Source organism: Pan troglodytes, chromosome X, assembly GCF_028858775.2.
Source record: "Pan troglodytes isolate AG18354 chromosome X, NHGRI_mPanTro3-v2.0_pri, whole genome shotgun sequence".
Classification (NCBI taxonomy): domain Eukaryota; kingdom Metazoa; phylum Chordata; class Mammalia; order Primates; family Hominidae; genus Pan; species Pan troglodytes.
In genome coordinates this window covers 1,975,752-1,993,483 of record NC_072421.2, presented here as the reverse complement: position 1 = coordinate 1,993,483, position 17,732 = coordinate 1,975,752, and the positions used below count along the sequence as shown (strand labels likewise).

Here is a 17,732-nt window from a genome sequence, read left to right as displayed (position 1 = left end):
GAGTCACAAAAGCTGGGGAAACAGTGCCCGGAGTCTCCACGCCTCGCTGGGTTTATGTGGAGCAGGTGCGGCTGGGCTCTGGGGGGTTTAAGAAAAATCCTGGCACGGCTCACGCGCGCCCCCTGCAGCCTGCGGCGCGCAAGGGACCCGCTGCCCTGGAGGTGGAGTCCATTTAGGGAGGGAAGGCACAGCCGGGCGTCCCCCACCTCACAGCGCCCGCTCTGGTCCCATCCCTGCGCTCCCAGCACCGCGCCCCCAGGGGGTCCCCACGCCGCGCCCATCACCACGCCCGCGCGGATCCACAGTGTCCACGCCCCTCCCACAAGGACCCCCACCTTCTCCACGCCCCTCCCACCAGGCACGCGGGGACCCCCCCCCCATCTCCCCGCCCTTCCCACCCGGCCCGCGGGGACCCCCATATCCATACCCCTCCGAGCATTCTCGCGGGGACCCTCATCTCCAAAACCCTCCCACCATCCCCGCGGGGATCCCCATCTCCACGCCCCTCCCACCAGGCCCGTGGACACCCCCATCTCCACGCCCCTCCCACCAGGCCCGTGGACACCCCCATCTCCACGCCCCTCCCACCAGGCCCGTGGACACCCCCATCTCCACGCCCCTCCCACCAGGCACGAGGACATCCCCATCTCCACGCCCCTCCCACCAGGCACGAGGACATCCCCATCTCCACGCCACTCGCACCGGGTCCGCGGGGAACCCCCTATCTCTACCTTCCCCGACGCGGCTCCCACAAGACCCCCATCTCTGAGCCGGGCCCCTCCACGTGCGGGTAAGAACCCCCCACCCCCACAACTGCCCACAACCGCAGCTGCGGGAACCCAGCATTTCCACTCCCCACGCCGCGCCTGCAAGGAACCCCAAGTATCCACGCCAGCCTTTCCTCCCCGGGACCCCGCAGCTGCCTGCGCCATTGCAGGTCTTGGCGCCGCAGGCGGGGCGGGGAGGGGCGGGGCGAGCGCCGGGGGCGGGGACGGGGCCCGGGAGGCGGAGCTGGGGGCGGTGCTTCACCAAGCGGCCGGGGCGGTGCCCGGGGGGAAGGCGGGCGGGGGTGTGGCCTGGGCGTGGCCTCACGGGGAGTTCAATGGCGGCGTGACATGGGCGTGGCCTGGCGGAGAGGGCAATGGAGGTGTGGCCTGGGCGTGGCCTGGCGGAGCGGTCAATGGAGGCGTGGCCTGGGCGTGGCCTCAGGGGAGATCAATGGGGCGTGACATGGGCGTGGCCTGGTGGAGAGGGCAATGGAGGTGTGGCCTGGGCGAGGCCTGACGGAGTGTTCAATGGAGGCGTGGCCTGGGCGCGGCCTCGCGGGGAGGCCAATGAAGGCGCGGACTGGGCGTGGCCTCGCGGAGGCGGACGGGGGCGTGGCCTCGCGGAGGCGGGACTCTGGCCGCCTGTTTTTTTTTTGCAGCCGCGCTGCGCGCACCGCGGGCTCCGGGCTCAGAAGTGCGGACGCCCGGCTCCTGGCGTGGACGCCATGGTGCTGTGCCCGGTGATTGGGAAGCTGCTGCACAAGCGCGTGGTGCTGGCCAGCGCCTCCCCACGCCGTCAGGAGATCCTCAGCAACGCGGTGCGGCCTGGGCCTGGGCGGGGCAGGGGACCGGGGACGGAGGGGCTGAACCCCGGAGGGCCCAGCGACTCAGGAACCCCACGGATAGGGATGGGAGAGTGACCCAAGACCCTTAGGGATGGGGGAGGGGAGAGTGTCCCGGGACCTCCAGGGATAGGGTTGAGGAGAGTGACCCGGAACCTCTAGGGATGGGGGAGGGGAGAGTAACCCGGAACCCCCTAGGCATGGGGGTGGGGAGTGACCTGGGTCCCCATAGGGATGGGAGAGGGGAGCGTAACCCGGGACCCGTAGGAATGGGGAGGGTAGAGTGACCCAGGACCGCTAGGGATGGGGACAGCAGAGTGACCCCGGAGCCCCATGGATGGGGATGGGGAGAGTAACCCGGGACCCCCAGGCATGGGGATGGGGAGAGTAACCCGGGACCTCCAGGGTTGGGGATGGGGAGAGTAAGCCGAGACCCCCCTAGGGATGGGGGTGGGGAGAGTAAGCCGGGACCCCTAGGAATGGGGAGGTCAAGTGACCCTGGACCCCCCCTAGGGGTGGGGAGAGTAACCCGGGACCCCTAGGGATGGGGGAGGGGAGAGTGACCCGAAACCCCTAAGCATGGGGTTGCGGGGAGTGACCCAGAACCCCCTAGGAATGGGGAGGGCAGAGTAACCCAGGACCCCCCTAGGGATGGGGGAGGGGAGAGTAACCTGGGACCCCCTAGGGATGGGGGAGGGGAGAATAAGCCGGGATCCCCCTAGGGATGGGGGAGGGGAGAATAAGCCGGGATCCCCCTAGGGATGGGGGTAGGGAGAGTAACCCGGGACCCAAAAGGATGGGGGAGGGGAGAGTGACTCAGAACCCCTAGGCATGGGGTTGGGGAGAGTGACCCAGGACCCCCTAGGGATGGGGGAGGGGAGAGTAACCCAGGACCCCCCTAGGGGTGGGGGAGGGGAGAGTAACCCAGGACCCCCCTAGGGGTGGGGGAGGGGAGAGCAACCTGGGACCCCCCTAGGGATGGGGGTGGGGAGAGTAACCCAGGACGCCCTAGGCATGGGGTTGGGGAGAGTGACCCGGGACCCCCTAGGGATGGGGAGGGAGGAGTGACCTATGACCGCTAGGGATGGGGACAGCAGAGTGACCCCGGAGCCCCATGGATGGGGATGGGGAGAGTAACCTGGGACCCCCAGGCATGGGGATGGGGAGAGTAACCCGGGACCTCCAGGGTTGGGGATGGGGAGAGTAAGCCGAGACCCCCCTAGGGATGGGTGTGGGGAGAGTAACCCGGGACCCCTAGGGATGGGGGAGAGGAGAGTAACCCGGGACCCCTAGGAATGAGGAGGTCAAGTGACCCGGGACCCTCCTAGGGATGGGGGTGGGGAGAGTGACCCGAAACCCCTAGGCATGGGGTTGCGGGGAGTGACCTAGAACCCCCTAGGAATGGGGAGGGGAGAATAACCCGGGACCCCCTAGGGATGGGGGAGGGGAGAGTAAGCCGGGATCCCCCTAGGGATGGGGGTAGGGAGAGTAACCTGGGACCCAAAAGGATGGGGGAGGGGAGAGTGACCTGGAACCCCTAGGCATGGGGTTGGGGAGAGTGACCCAGGACCCCCTAGGGATGGGGGAGGGAAGAGTGACCCGGGACCCCCGAGGAATGGGGAGGGGAGAGTGACCCAGGACCGCCTAGGGATGGGGAAGGGGAGAGTAACCCAGGACCCCCTAGGGATGGGGGTGGGGAGAGTAACCCAGGATGCCCTAGGCATGGGGTTGGGGAGAGTGACCTGGGACCCCCCTAGGGATGGGGAGGGAGGAGTGACCCAGGACCCCCTAGGAATGGGGAGGGGAGTGATCCAGGACTGCCTAGGTATGGGGGAGGGGAGAGTGACCCGGAACCCCTAGGGATAGGGGAGGGGAGAGTGACCTGGGACCCCCTAGGAATGGAGAGGGCAGAGTGACCCGGGACCCCTAGGGATGGGGGTGGGGAGAGTAACCCAGCACCCCTAGGGATGGGGGAGGGGAGAGTGAGCCAGCACCTCCTAGGAATGGGGAGGGCAGAGTGACCCGGGACCCATAGGGACGGGGGAGGCGAGAGTGACCCGGAACCCCCCTAGGGATGGGGGAGGGGAGAGTGATCCAGGACCCCCTAGGGATGTGGGTGGGGAAAGTAACCCGGGACCCCTAGGAATGGGGAGGGGAGAGTAACCCAGGACCCCTAGGGATGGGGGAGGGGAGAGTAACCCGGAACCCCTAGGGATGGGGTTGGGGAGTGTGACCCGGAACCCCCTAGGGATGGGGGAGGGGAGAGTGACCCAGAACCCCTAGGGATTGGGGAGGGGAGAGTGACCCAGGACGCCCTAGTGATGGGGGAGGGGAGTGTGATCCAGGACCTCCTAGGGATAGGGGAGGGGAGAGTAATCCAAGACCCCTAGGAATGGGGGAGGGGAGAGTAACCTGGGACCCCTAGGGGTGGGGGAGGGGAGTGACCTGGGACCCCCTAGGGATTGGGGAGGTGAGTGACTTAGGACTTCTAGGGATGGAGTGGGCCCTGTGACTGAAGGTTGGACTTTGTAGCTGGGGTATGGGAAGTGTTTCCTGGTGCCCCCATGAGGATCTTATTGCGGGTGGCAGGACGCCTAGGCAGTGGGTGTCTGCCTCTCTCTGGAGCCCTAATCACATGGAGGAGAGGGTCTAGTGATGAAGGGATAGTTACTTGTGATGGGGGGTAGTTACTGGTGACAGGCAGATAGTTATAGGTGATGTGGGATAGTTACTGGTAATGGGGTGATAGTTACTGGTGATGGGATAGTTACTGGTGATGGGGGGATAGTTACTGGTGATGGGGGATAGTTACTGGTGATGATGGGGCATAGTTACTGGTGATGGGGGGTAGTTACTGGGTTTGATGATGGGGCATAGTTACTGGTGATGGTGGATAGTTACTGGTGATGGGGGGTAGTTACTGGGTTTGATGATGGGGCATAGTTACTGGTGATGGGGGGTAGTTACTGGTGATGTGAGGTAGTTACTGGTGATGGCAGAGAAGTTACTGGTGATGGTAGGGTAGTTACTGGTTGCCTATGGATAGTGCAGTGGGGCAGGAGTCTACTCTTGGGGACTACGGACTGGAGGTCTGGTACTGTGGGAGGGGGGACACCACATGCCTGGTCCTAGTGACGGGGATGAGAGTGGTCGGGGTGCCTTACAGAAGGCATGGGTCTCCATGATTGGGGGTGACAGGGCATAGGGCAGGGGTCTATATGATCTGGGGTTGAGATCTGCAGGGCAGGTCCAGGGCTTGGTGACTGGTGCCCTGAAGACCAGGATGGGCGTCAGGGCCAGGATCTGGGGGCACCTTCAAGAGGTGAGGAGCGCTGAGGAGGGTAGAAGAGTGGAAGAAAGATGAAAGAAGAAAAGCAGCTTCACAGTCAAAGACGGGTTTATTTTGGAGAACAAGCCTGAGCAGGGCTTCTGGCTGAGTTAGGTCAGGAGTGTTCTCTCTTACAGACTAAGGGTATTTAAGGGTTTAGGAAGGGGAATCTTATCGCAGGCTCGGAATGTTTCCCTGTGAGGCAAAGTTGACTGAGGTGTTGGAATGTCTCTGGTCTGAAGGAGGTTATCTTGGGCTTGGGATGTTTCTGGTCAGAGGCGGTTTATTTCAGGCTTTCACTGTTTCTGGTCATGCTGACATTAGCCATTAGGCTGATGTTTGGGGGCTGGTTTTAGGCAGTTTTTAATCAAGGGAACTTAAAATGGCAGTGCTTGTCCAAGATGGCAGTGTGTGTCCAAGATGGTGGTGTGTGTCAAAGATGGCCATGCATGTCCAAGATGGCAGTGCTTGTCCAAGATGGTGGTGCTTATCCAAGATGGCGGTGTGTGTCCAAGATGGTGGTGCTTATCCAAGATGGTGGTGTGTGTCCCAGATGGTGTGTGTCCAAGATGGCGGTGCTTCTCCAAGATGGCAGTGTGTCCAAGATGGTGTGTCTCCAAGATGGTGGTGCTTATCCAAGATGGCGGTGTGTGTCCAAGATGGTGGTGCTTATCCAAGATGGCAGTGTGTGTCCAAGATGATGGTGCTTATCCAAGATGGCAGTGTGTGTCCAAGATGGTGGTGCTTATCCAAGATGGTGTTGTGTGTCCAAGATGGTGTCTGTCCAAGATGGTGGTGTGTGTCCAAGATGGTGGTGTGTGTCAAAGATGGCCATGCATGTCCAAGATGGCAGTGCTTGTCTAAGATGGTGTGTGTCCAAGATGGTGGTGCTTATCCAAGATGGCGGTGTGTGTCCAAGATGTTGTGTGGACAAGATGGTGGTGCTTTTCCAAGATGGTGGTGTGTATCCAAGATGGCGGCATGTCCAAGATGGCGGTGTGTCCAAGATGGTGGTGCTTGTCCAAGATGGTGTTATGGGTCCAAGATGGCAGTGTGTGTCCCAAATGGTGTGTGTCCAAGATGGTGGTGCTTATCCAAGATGGCTGTGTGTGTCCAAGATGGTGGTGCTTATCCAAGATGGCCGTGTGTGTCCAAGATGGTGTGTGTCCAAGATGGTGGTGCTTATCCAAGATGGTGGTGTGTGTCCAAGATGGTGGTGCGTGTCAAAGATGGCCATGCATGTCCAAGATGGTGTGTGTCCAAGATGGTGGTGCTTATCCAAGATGGCCGTGTGTGTCCAAGATGGTGTGTGTCCAAGATGCTGGTGCTTATCCAAGATGGCAGTGTGTGTCCAAGATGGTGGTGCTTATCCAAGATGGTGGTGTGTGTCCAAGATGGTGGTGTGTGTCAAAGATGGCCATGCATGTCCAAGATGGTGTGTGTCCAAGATGGTGGTGCTTATCCAAGATGGCCGTGTGTGTCCAAGATGGTGTGTGTCCAAGATGGTGGTGCTTATCCAAGATGGCCATGTGTGTCCAAGATGGTGTGTGTCCAAGATGGTGGTGCTTATCCAAGATGGCAGTGTGTGTCCAAGATGGTGGTGCTTATCCAAGATGGTGGTGTGTGTCCCAGATGGTGTGTGTCCAAGATGGCGGTACTTCTCCAAGATGGCAGTGTGTGTCCAAGATGGTGTGTGTCCAAGATGGTGGTGCTTATCCAAGATGGCGGTGTGTGTCCAAGTTGTTGTGTGGCCAAGATGGTGGTGCTTTTCCAAGATGGTGGTGTGTATCCAAGATGGCGGCATGTCCAAGATGGCGGTGTGTCCAAGATGGTGGTGCTTGTCCAAGATGGTGTTATGGGTCCAAGATGGCAGTGTGTGTCCCAAATGGTGTGTGTCCAAGATGGTGGTGCTTATCCAAGATGGCCGTGTGTGTCCAAGATGGTGTGTGTCCAAGATGGTGGTGCTTATCCAAGATGGTGGTGTGTGTCCAAGATGGTGGTGTGTGTCAAAGATGGCCATGCATGTCCAAGATGGTGTCTGTCCAAGATGGTGGTGCTTATCCAAGATGGCCGTGTGTGTCCAAGATGGTGTGTGTCCAAGATGGTGGTGCTTATCCAAGATGGCCGTGTGTGTCCAAGATGGTGTGTGTCCAAGATGGTGGTGCTTATCCAAGATGGTGGTGTGTGTCCAAGATGGTGTGTCTCCAAGATGGTGGTGCTTATCCAAGATGGCAGTGTGTGTCCAAGATGGCGGTGTGTGTCCAAGATGGTGGTGCTTATCCAAGATGGTGGTGTGTGTCCAAGATGGTGGTGTGTGTCAAAGATGGCCATGCATGTCCAAGATGGTGTCTGTCCAAGATGGTGGTGCTTATCCAAGATGGCCGTGTGTGTCCAAGATGGTGTGTGTCCAAGATGGTGGTGCTTATCCAAGATGGCCGTGTGTGTCCAAGATGGTGTGTGTCCAAGATGGTGGTGCTTATCCAAGATGGTGGTGTGTGTCCAAGATGGTGTGTCTCCAAGATGGTGGTGCTTATCCAAGATGGCAGTGTGTGTCCAAGATGGCGGTGTGTGTCCAAGATGGTGGTGCTTATCCAAGATGGCAGTGTGTGTCCAAGATGGTGTGTGTCCAAGATGGTGGTGCTTATTCAAGATGGCGGTGTCTGTGCAAGATGTTGTGTGTCCAAGATGGTGGTGCTTTTCCAAGATGGTGGTGTGTATCCAAGATGGTGGCGTGTCCAAGATGGCGGTGTGTCCAAGATGGTGATGCTTGTCCAAGATGGTGTTATGGGTCCAAGATGGCAGTGTGTGTCCCAGATGGTGTGTGTCCAAGATGTTGGTGCTTATCCAAGATGGCGGTGTGTGTCCAAGATGGTGGTGCTTGTCCAAGATGGTGGTGCTTATCCAAGATGGCCGTGTGTGTCCAAGATGGTGTGTGTCCAAGATGGTGGTGCTTATCCAAGATGGCGGTGTGTGTCCAAGATGGCGGCGTGTGTGCAAGATGGTGGTGCTTATCCAAGATGGCTGTGTGTGTCCAAGATGGTGTGTGTCCAAGATGGTGGTGCTTATCCAAGATGGCAGTGTGTGTCCAAGATGTTGTGTGTCCAAGGTGGTGGTGCTTTTTCAAGATGGTGGTGTGTATCCAAGCTGGCAGTGTGTCCAAGATGGCGGTGCTTGTCCAAGATGGTGTTATGGGTCCAAGATGGCAGTGTGTGTCCCAGATGGTGTGTGTCCAAGATGGTGGTGCTTATCCAAGATGGCAGTGTGTGTCCAAGATGGTGTGTGTCCAAGATGGTGGTGCTTATCCAAGATGGTGGTGTGTGTCCAAGATGGTGGTGTGTGTCAAAGATGGCCATGCATGTCCAAGATGGTGTGTGTCCAAGATGGTGGTGCTTATCCAAGATGGCCGTGTGTGTCCAAGATGGTGTGTGTCCAAGATGGTGGTGCTTATCCAAGATGGCCGTGTGTGTCCAAGATGGTGTGTGTCCAAGATGGTGGTGCTTATCCAAGATGGCCGTGTGTGTCCAAGATGGTGTGTGTCCAAGATGGTGGTGCTTATCCAAGATGGCAGTGTGTGTCCAAGATGGTGGTGCTTATCCAAGATGGTGGTGTGTGTCCCAGATGGTGTGTGTCCCAGATGGTGTGTGTCCATGATGGCGGTGCTTCTCCAAGATGGCAGTGTGTGTCCAAGATGGTGTGTCTCCAAGATGGTGGTGCTTGTCCAAGATGGCGGTGTGTGTCCAAGATGGTGGTGCTTATCCAAGATGGCGGTGTGTGTCCAAGATGTTGTGTGGCCAAGATGGTGGTGCTTTTCGAAGATGGTGGTGTGTATCCAAGATGGCGGCATGTCCAAGATGGCGGTGTGTCCAAGATGGTGGTGCTTGTCCAAGATGGTGTTATGGGTCCAAGATGGCAGTGTGTGTCCCAAATGGTGTGTGTCCAAGATGGTGGTGCTTATCCAAGATGGCCGTGTGTGTCCAAGATGGTGTGTGTCCAAGATGGTGGTGCTTATCCAAGATGGTGGTGTGTGTCCAAGATGGTGGTGTGTGTCAAAGATGGCCATGCATGTCCAAGATGGTGTGTGTCCAAGATGGTGGTGCTTATCCAAGATGGCCGTGTGTGTCCAAGATGATGTGTCTCCAAGATGGTGGTGCTTATCCAAGATGGCAGTGTGTGTCCAAGATGGCGGCGTGTGTCCAAGATGGTGGTGCTTATCCAAGATGGCAGTGTGTGTCCAAGATGGTGTGTGTCCAAGATGGTGGTGCTTATCCAAGATGGCGGTGTCTGTGCAAGATGTTGTGTGTCCAAGATGGTGGTGCTTGTCCAAGATGGTGGTGTGTATCCAAGATGGCGGCATGTCCAAGATGGTGATGCTTGTCCAAGATGGTGTTATGGGTCCAAGATGGCAGTGTGTGTCCCAAATGGTGTGTGTCCAAGATGGTGGTGCTTATCCAAGATGGCCGTGTGTGTCCAAGATGGTGTGTGTCCAAGATGGTGGTGCTTATCCAAGATGGCCGTGTGTGTCCAAGATGGTGTGTGTCCAAGATGGTGGTGCTTATCCAAGATGGCCGTGTATGTCCAAGATGGTGTGTCTCCAAGATGGTGGTGCTTATCCAAGATGGCAGTGTGTGTCCAAGATGGCGGCGTGTGTCCAAGATGGTGGTGCTTATCCAAGATGGCAGTGTGTGTCCAAGATGGTGTGTGTCCAAGATGGTGGTGCTTATTCAAGATGGCGGTGTCTGTGCAAGATGTTGTGTGTCCAAGATGGTGGTGCTTTTCCAAGATGGTGGTGTGTATCCAAGATGGCGGCGTGTCCAAGATGGCGGTGTGTCCAAGATGGTGTTATGGGTCCAAGATGGCAGTCTGTGTCCCAGATGGTGTGTGTCCAAGATGTTGGTGCTTATCCAAGATGGCGGTGTGTGTCCAAGATGGTGGTGCTTGTCCAAGATGGTGGTGCTTATCCAAGATGGCCGTGTGTGTCCAAGATGATGTGTCTCCAAGATGGTGGTGCTTATCCAAGATGGCAGTGTGTGTCCAAGATGGCGGCGTGTGTCCAAGATGGTGGTGCTTATCCAAGATGGCAGTGTGTGTCCAAGATGGTGTGTGTCCAAGATGGTGGTGCTTATCCAAGATGGCGGTGTCTGTGCAAGATGTTGTGTGTCCAAGATGGTGGTGCTTTTCCAAGATGGTGGTGTGTATCCAAGATGGCGGCATGTCCAAGATGGTGATGCTTGTCCAAGATGGTGTTATGGGTCCAAGATGGCAGTGTGTGTCCCAGATGGTGGTGCTTATCCAAGATGGCCGTGTGTGTCCAAGATGGTGTGTGTCCAAGATGGTGGTGCTTATCCAAGATGGCAGTGTGTGTCCAAGGTGTTGTGTGTCCAAGGTGGTGGTGCTTTTTCAAGATGGTGGTGTGTATCCAAGCTGGCAGTGTGTCCAAGATGGCGGTGCTTGTCCAAGATGGTGTTATGGGTCCAAGATGGCAGTGTGTGTCCCAGATGGTGTGTGTCCAAGATGGTGGTGCTTATCCAAGATGGCCGTGTGTGTCCAAGATGGTGTGTGTCCAAGATGGTGGTGCTTATCCAAGATGGCGGTGTGTGTCCAAGATGGTGTGTCTCCAAGATGGTGGTGCTTCTCCAAGATGGCCGTGTGTGTCCAAGATGGTGTGTGTCCAAGATGGTGGTGCTTCTCCAAGATGGCTGTGTGTGTCCAAGACAGTGTGTGTCCAAGATGGTGGTGCTTCTCCAAGATGGCCGTGTGTGTCCAAGATGGTGGTGCTTCTCCAAGATGGCCGTGTGTGTCCAAGATGGTGGTGCTTCTCCAAGATGGCGGTGTGTCCAAGATGGTGGTGTGTATCCAAGATGGCCGTGCTTGTCCAAGATGGTGTAATGGGTCCAAGATGGCAGTGTGTGTCGAAGATGGCAATGCTCCTGCTCTGTGAATCCAGACCCTCTAGTTATAACAGGACGAGGGCTGGTATGTTCTTTCTGGCCACTTCCTGCTGAGGGAGGTGGTTATTACGGGTCACCAAACACAGCCCTGGAGGGGAACAGGTTGATTTGTTCCTGGTAGCACTCTTTAGGGGCCTTCCACGCAGCACCTGTTGAAACATCTAGGTTTCAGTTCACAGGGCTTTAAGAAAGCAGAACTTGGGGTTTCAGAGGTTTTCCGTTAGGAAAAATTGGAGAAAAAGAAAAAGGAAAAGAATGCAAAACATTATCTTGGAGACATGTAGCCAGAAAAATTAGAATTTAATTCAAACCGTAGAAAAGAATAAAAAACTGAAAACCATTAGGCAAGACTAGAATTTCACCACAGGGGTAACTATCGTTTTTCAAACACGATTTTTCTTTTTCCAGTTTTCCCACTTTTATTAAAAGACAAATTATGGGCTGGGTGTGGTGGCTCACGCCTATAATCCCAGCACTTTGGGAGGCCGAGGTTGGCGGATCACAAGGTCAGGAGATCGAGACCATCCTGGCTAACATGGTGAAACCCCGTCTCTACTAAAATTACAAAAAATTAGCCGGGCGTCGTGGCAGGCGCCTGTAGTCCCAGCTACTCGGGAGGCTGAGGCAGGACAATGGCGTGAACCCGGGAGATGGAGCTTGCAGTGAGCCGAGATCGCGCCACTGCACTCCAGCCTGGGCGACAGAGCGAGACTCCGTGTCAAAAAGAAAAAAAAAAAAAGACAAATTATGGTAGGACTGGTTTGCTTTATTATACTTGGCCTAATTATATGTATACAGTGCAGCAAGAGTAATTATTATTTTTACTTTTATTTATTTCCTTATTGACTTATTTATTTTGAGACGGAGTCTCGCTCTGTCGCCCAGGCTGGAGTGCAGTGGCGCGATCTCAGTTCACTGCAGTCTCCGCCCTGCCGGGTTCAGGCGATTCTCCTCGTCAGGGGTTAATCTTATTATTATTTTAACCACCAGGGCTGGGTGGTGGTGCCAAGGTCATCTGGCTATTTATCTTCCTTCTGTTTCTTTTCCAACTTTCTGCTTTCTCCCTTTTGTCCTGTCTTATAAAGTAGGGAAAAGGGGAGGCTGGGGAGAAGCTGGGAACGACAACAGGAGAAGTAGTGGTCTCATTTCATAAAACCAGGCGCATGAGTCCCTGGTCCCTGGTAAGACAACGAATCTCAGATGGGACCTTTTTTAAGCTGAGCCCAGTCATGGGTTTGTACCATTAAATACCTATGAGTTGGGCAGATTCCTTTCCTCTTGAGGTTCCAAGAAAACTTGGGGTTCTGGGCCTGTCAGAAACTGACATTCTTTTCTTATCACAGGTCAGAAACCCTGTACAGGGACTGTGTACACAAAATAGGCCAGTTTTCCTTTAAAGGAAAGCACACCATTCCAGTCAAAGCTTTGGTAAAATGACCAGTTTTTCCAATTGTGTCCCCTTATTAAAGAAAACAGATTTTTATCACACTTATGCACATATTTATATTGCCATAAATTAAGAAGACTCAAGGCTGGGCGCGGTGGCTCACGCCTGTAATCCCAGCATTTTGGGAGGCCGAGGTGGGTGGATCACGAGGTCAGGAGTTCGAGACCATCCTAGCTAACATGGTGAAACCCCATCTCTACTAAAAATACAAAAAATTAGCTGGGTGTGGTGGCGGGCGCCTGTAGTCCCAGCTACTTGGGAGGCTGAGGCAGGAGAATCGCTTGAACCCGGGAGGCAGAGGTTGCAGTGAACCGAGATGGCACCACTGCACTCCAGCCTGGGCAACAGAGCAAGACTCCATCTCAAAAAAAAAAAAAAATGTCATGAGATGTAGGGACCAGCCCCACAGGGTCGGTGGGTCTCTCCCTGTGTGCGGAGGCAAGAGAGTGTAGAAATAGACACAAGACAAAGAGATAAAAGAAAAGGCAGCTGGGCCCGGGGGACCACTACCACCAAGACGCGGAGACTGGTAGTGGCCCCGAATGCCAGGCTTTGCTGATATTTATTGGATACAAGACAAAGGAGCAGGGTAAGGAGTGTGAGCCATCTCCAATGACAGGTAAGGTCACGTGGGTCACGTGTCCACTGGACAGGGGGCCCTTCCCTGCCTGGCAGCCGAGGCAGAGAGAGAGAGGAGGAGGAGAGAGACACCTTACACTATTATTTCTGCTTATCAGAGACTTTTAGTACTTTCACTAATTTGCTACTGCTATCTAAAAGGCAGAGCCAGGTGTACAGGATGGAACATGAAGGCAGACTAGGAGCATGACCACTGAAGCACAGCATCACAGGGAGACGGTTAGGCCTCTGGATAACTGCGGGTGGGTCTGACTGATGTCAGGTCCTCCACAGGAGGTGGAGGAGTAGAGTCCTCTCTAAACTCCCCCGGGGAAAGGGAGACTCCCTTTCCCGGTCTGCTAAGTAGCGGGTGTTGTTCCTTGACACTGACGCTACCGCTAGACCACGGTCCGCCTGGCAACGGGCGTCTTCCCAGACGCTGGCGTTACCGCTAGACCAAGGAGCCCTCTGGTGACCCTGTCTGGGCATAACAGAAGGCTCGCACTCGTCTTCTGGTCACTCCTCACTATGTCCCCTCAGCTCCTATCTCTGTATGGCCTGGCTTTTCCTACATTATGATCCTAGAGCAAGGATTATTATAATATTGGTATAAAGAGTAATTACTACCAACTAATGATTAATGATATTCATATATAACCATATCTAAGATCTATATCTGGTACAACTTTCTCGTTTTATATTTTATTATATACCGGAAGAGCTCGTGTCCTCGGTCTCTTGCCTCGGCACCTGGGTGGCTTGCCGCCCACAATGAAGGTGCAACTTGACATAGGGAGGGTAGAAGATAGCCTGAGTATAGGGAACCTCTTGCCATTTCCTGGTGATAAAGTTGTCAAGGTCCCTGAGAATTTGCAAGTTAAAGGTGCCATGTTCGGGCCATCTGCTGTCATTATGTAGTTTGTATTGGTGCCAGACTATTGCAATAAAAAATTCAACACTCTGGCTTTAGGTTCCTCTGTAAGCCAAGTTTGGCCAGGTTGGAAAGGAGACATCCCAGAGGGGACGACATAGGAATGTCGGGTTGTTTGGCACCCACGTGGGCTGGTAAAAGGAAGCCGAGAGTGTCTGTTTGTGTTTTAGGCAACCCCAGACAAAAGACAGAGACCCAGAATCCTCTTTATAAGGAGGACGGTCAAGCTGAGAAGATACTGGGCATCCCTCAGGATCGCTTGTAGCTTAGGGCCGCTGGTCCTCCGAGGACCGGGATGGCCGACCTGACTTTAACTGGGAACCAAAAGTCAGAGGAGGGCAGATCTTACCAGCCGGCTGGATTTGTGTCTGATGTTGGATGTTCCTGTTGGAATTGGCAAAGGGGCTCCCAAACTGGAGCCGCGCAGGGAAAACAGAGAGAGAGAGAAGAGGGAAGAAGACAGAGGAAGAGAGAGGAAGACGAAGCAAGGGTTAGGGAGCGAAGTACCTGTTGCAGGGGGTCAGAGGTGGATTTCTGAGACCTGAGGGTTTTGAGAACCCTCCAGCTTGAGCCTCCAAGTCCCCTTTACATGAGTTGTCTTCCTCACAGAAATTGCTTGGAAGGTGAATGGAGAGAAAAGATGGGAGGGGTGGCCAGCGACCCTCACGATCCAGGAGTTAGCCCAGGATGAGATGCTGCTGCCCACAGCTTCCTGGGTTGCAAGAGAACCTCCACTCCCAACACTCAAAGAGGGACACAGAGAGAGGACAGGGTCAGGGGGCCAGAGGCTCTAAAGGATCCAGGAGTTAGCCCAGGACGGGCTGCCCCTGCCCACTGCATCCTGGGTTGCAAAAGGGCCTCTGTCCGTAACACCTGTCCTGGGTTTCGGCACCAAATATAAGAGTTGAAGGAGGAAACAAATACAGAAAGTGAGGCTGGGTGCGGAGGCTCACGTCTGTAATCCCAGCACTTTGGGAGGCTGAGGCGGGCGGATCACCTGAGGTCAGGAGTTCGAGACCAGCCTGGCCAACATGGTGAAACCCCGTCTCTATTAAAAATACAAAAATTAGCCAGGCATGGTGGCGGGCGCCTGCAATCCCAGCTACTCGGGAGACTGACGCAGGAGAATCGCTCGATCCTGGGAGACAGAGCTTGCAGTGAGCCGAGATGGCGTCACTGCCCCTCCAGCCTGGGCGACACAGCGAGACTCCGTTTCAAAAAAAAAAAAAATACAAAAAGTGGCTCAGCAAAGGGTTTTGGAAAAGGGGGCTTCTCGCAGGCTTGGAATGTTTCTGTGTGAGGGAAAATTGATTGCGGAGTTGGACTGTCTCTGGTCGGAGGGGAGGTTTCTGGTCACAGAGGGGTTTATCCCACGGCTGGAATGTTTCTGGTCATGCTGACATTAGCCATTAGGCTGATGTTTGGGGGCTGGATTTAGGCAGTTTTTAATCAAGGGAACTTAAAATGGAAGTGTGTGTCCAACATGGCAGTGTCTGTCCAAGACGGGGGTGTCTGTCCAAGATGGCGGTGTGTGTCCACGATGGGGGTGTCTGTCCACGATGTGGGTGTCTGTCCATGATGGCGGTGTGTGTCCTCGATGGCCAAGATGGCAGTGTGTGTCCACGATCGCGGTGTCTGTCCACGATGGGGGTGTGTGTCCATGACGACGGTGTGTGTCCACAATGGTGGTGTCTGTCCAAGATGGTGGCACGTGTTCATGATGGCAGTGTGTGTCCAAGATGGCGGTGTGTGTCCAAGATGGCAGTGTGTGTCCACGATGGCGGTGTGTGTCCAAGATGGAGGTGTCTGTCCAAGATGGCGGTGTGTCTCCACAATGACACTGTGTCCATGATGGCCAAGATGGTGGCGTGTGTCCACGATGGTGGTGTGTGTCCAAGATGGTGGTGTCTGTCCAAGATGGCGGTGTGTGTCCATGATGGCGGTGTGTGTCCACGATGGCCAAGATAGTGTGTGTCCACGATGGCGGTGTGTGTCCATGATGGCGGTGTGTGTCCAAGATGGCAGTGTGTGTCCATGATGGTGGTGTGTGTCCAAGATGGAGGTATCTGTCCAAGATGGCGGTGTGTGTCCACGATGGGGGTGTCTGTCCACGATGGGGGATGGGGGTGTCTGTCCAAGATGGCGGTGTGTCTCCACAATGACACTGTGTCCATGATGTCCACGATGGTGGTATGTGTCCAAGATGGCGGTGTGTGTCCCAGATGGTGGTGTGTGTCCACGATGGCCAAGATAGCAGTGTGTGTCCATGATGGCGGTGTGTGTCCATGATGGCGGTGTGTGTCCACGATGGCCAAGATAGTGTGTGTCCACGATGGCGGTGTGTGTCCATGATGGCGGTGTGTGTCCAAGATGGCAGTGTGTGTCCATGATGGCGGTGTGTGTCCAAGATGGAGGTATCTGTCCAAGATGGCGGTGTGTGTCCACGATGGGGGTGTCTGTCCACGATGGGGGATGGGGGTGTCTGTCCAAGATGGCGGTGTGTCTCCACAATGACACTGTGTCCATGATGTCCACGATGGTGGTATGTGTCCAAGATGGCGGTGTGTGTCCCAGATGGTGGTGTGTGTCCACGATGGCCAAGATAGCAGTGTGTGTCCACGATGGCGGTGTGTGTCCATGATGGCGGTGTGTGTCCAAGATGGCAGTGTGTGTCCATGATGGCGGTGTGTGTCCAAGATGGAGGTATCTGTCCAAGATGGCGGTGTGTGTCCACGATGGGGGTGTCTGTCCACGATGGGGGTGTCTGTCCAAGATGGCGGTGTGTCTCCACAATGACACTGTGTCCATGATGTCCACGATGGTGGTATGTGTCCAAGATGGCGGTGTGTGTCCCAGATGGTGGTGTGTGTCCACGATGGCCAAGATAGCAGTGTGTGTCCACGATGGCGGTGTGTGTCCATGATGGCGGTGTGTGTCCAAGATGGTGGTGTCTGTCCAAGATGGTGGTGTGTGTCCATGATGGCGGTGTGTGTCCAAGATGGAGGTATCTGTCCATGATGGCGGTGTGTGTCCAAGATGGAGGTATCTGTCCAAGATGGCGGTGTGTGTCCACGATGGGGGTGTCTGTCCACGATGGGGGTGTCTGTCCACGATGGCGGTGTGTGTCCATGATGGGGGTGTCTGTCCACGATGGGGGTGTCTGTCCAAGATGGCGGTGTGTCTCCACAATGACACTGTGTCCATGATGTCCACGATGGTGGTATGTGTCCAAGATGGCGGTGTGTGTCCCAGATGGTGGTGTGTGTCCACGATGGCCAAGATAGCAGTGTGTGTCCACGATGGCAGTGTGTGTCCATGATGGGGGTGTCTGTCCACGATGGCGGTGTGTGTCCAAGATGGCGGTGTGTGTCCACGATGGCGGTGTGTGTCCCAGATGGCAGTGTGTGTCCACGATGGGGGTGTCTGTCCACGATGGGGGTGTCTGTCCAAGATGGCAGTGTGTGTCCAAGATGGCGGTGTGTGTCCAAGATGGCGGTGTGTGTCCATGATGGCGGTGTGTGTCCATGATGGTGGTGTCTGTCAACAATGGCGGTGTGTGTCCACGATGGCGGTGTCTGTCCACGATGGCGGTGTCTGTCCACGATGGGGGTGTCTTTCCACGATGGCAGTGTGTGTCCACGATGGCGGTGTGTGTCCACGATGGCGGTGTCTGTCAACGATGGCAGTGTGTGTCCACGATGGCGGTGTCTGTCCACGATGGCGGTGTCTGTCCAAGATGGTGGCGTGTGTCCACGATGACGGCGTGTGTCCAAGATGGACGTGTCTGTCCAAGATGGTGGTGTGTGTCCACAATGACACTGTGTCCATGATGGCCAAGATGGCAGTGTGTG

At 55.5% G+C, this 17,732-nt stretch overlaps 1 protein-coding gene across 2 annotated transcripts in view; it reads left to right on the top strand.

Annotated features, from left to right (window-relative positions):
* Positions 1-200: 200 nt before the first annotated feature.
* The window catches only part of ASMTL (acetylserotonin O-methyltransferase like), a 55,962-nt gene continuing 38,430 nt past the window's right edge, over positions 201-17,732 (top strand). The window contains exon 1 of one of the 2 annotated variants that reach the window (XM_024352969.3): positions 201-790. Coding sequence is in view for 1 of the 2 variants with exons in the window: in NM_001280168.1 (NP_001267097.1) it covers positions 1,493-1,585 (93 nt within the window). In the remaining variant the exon portion in view is untranslated. 2 annotated transcript variants of the gene reach the window in all.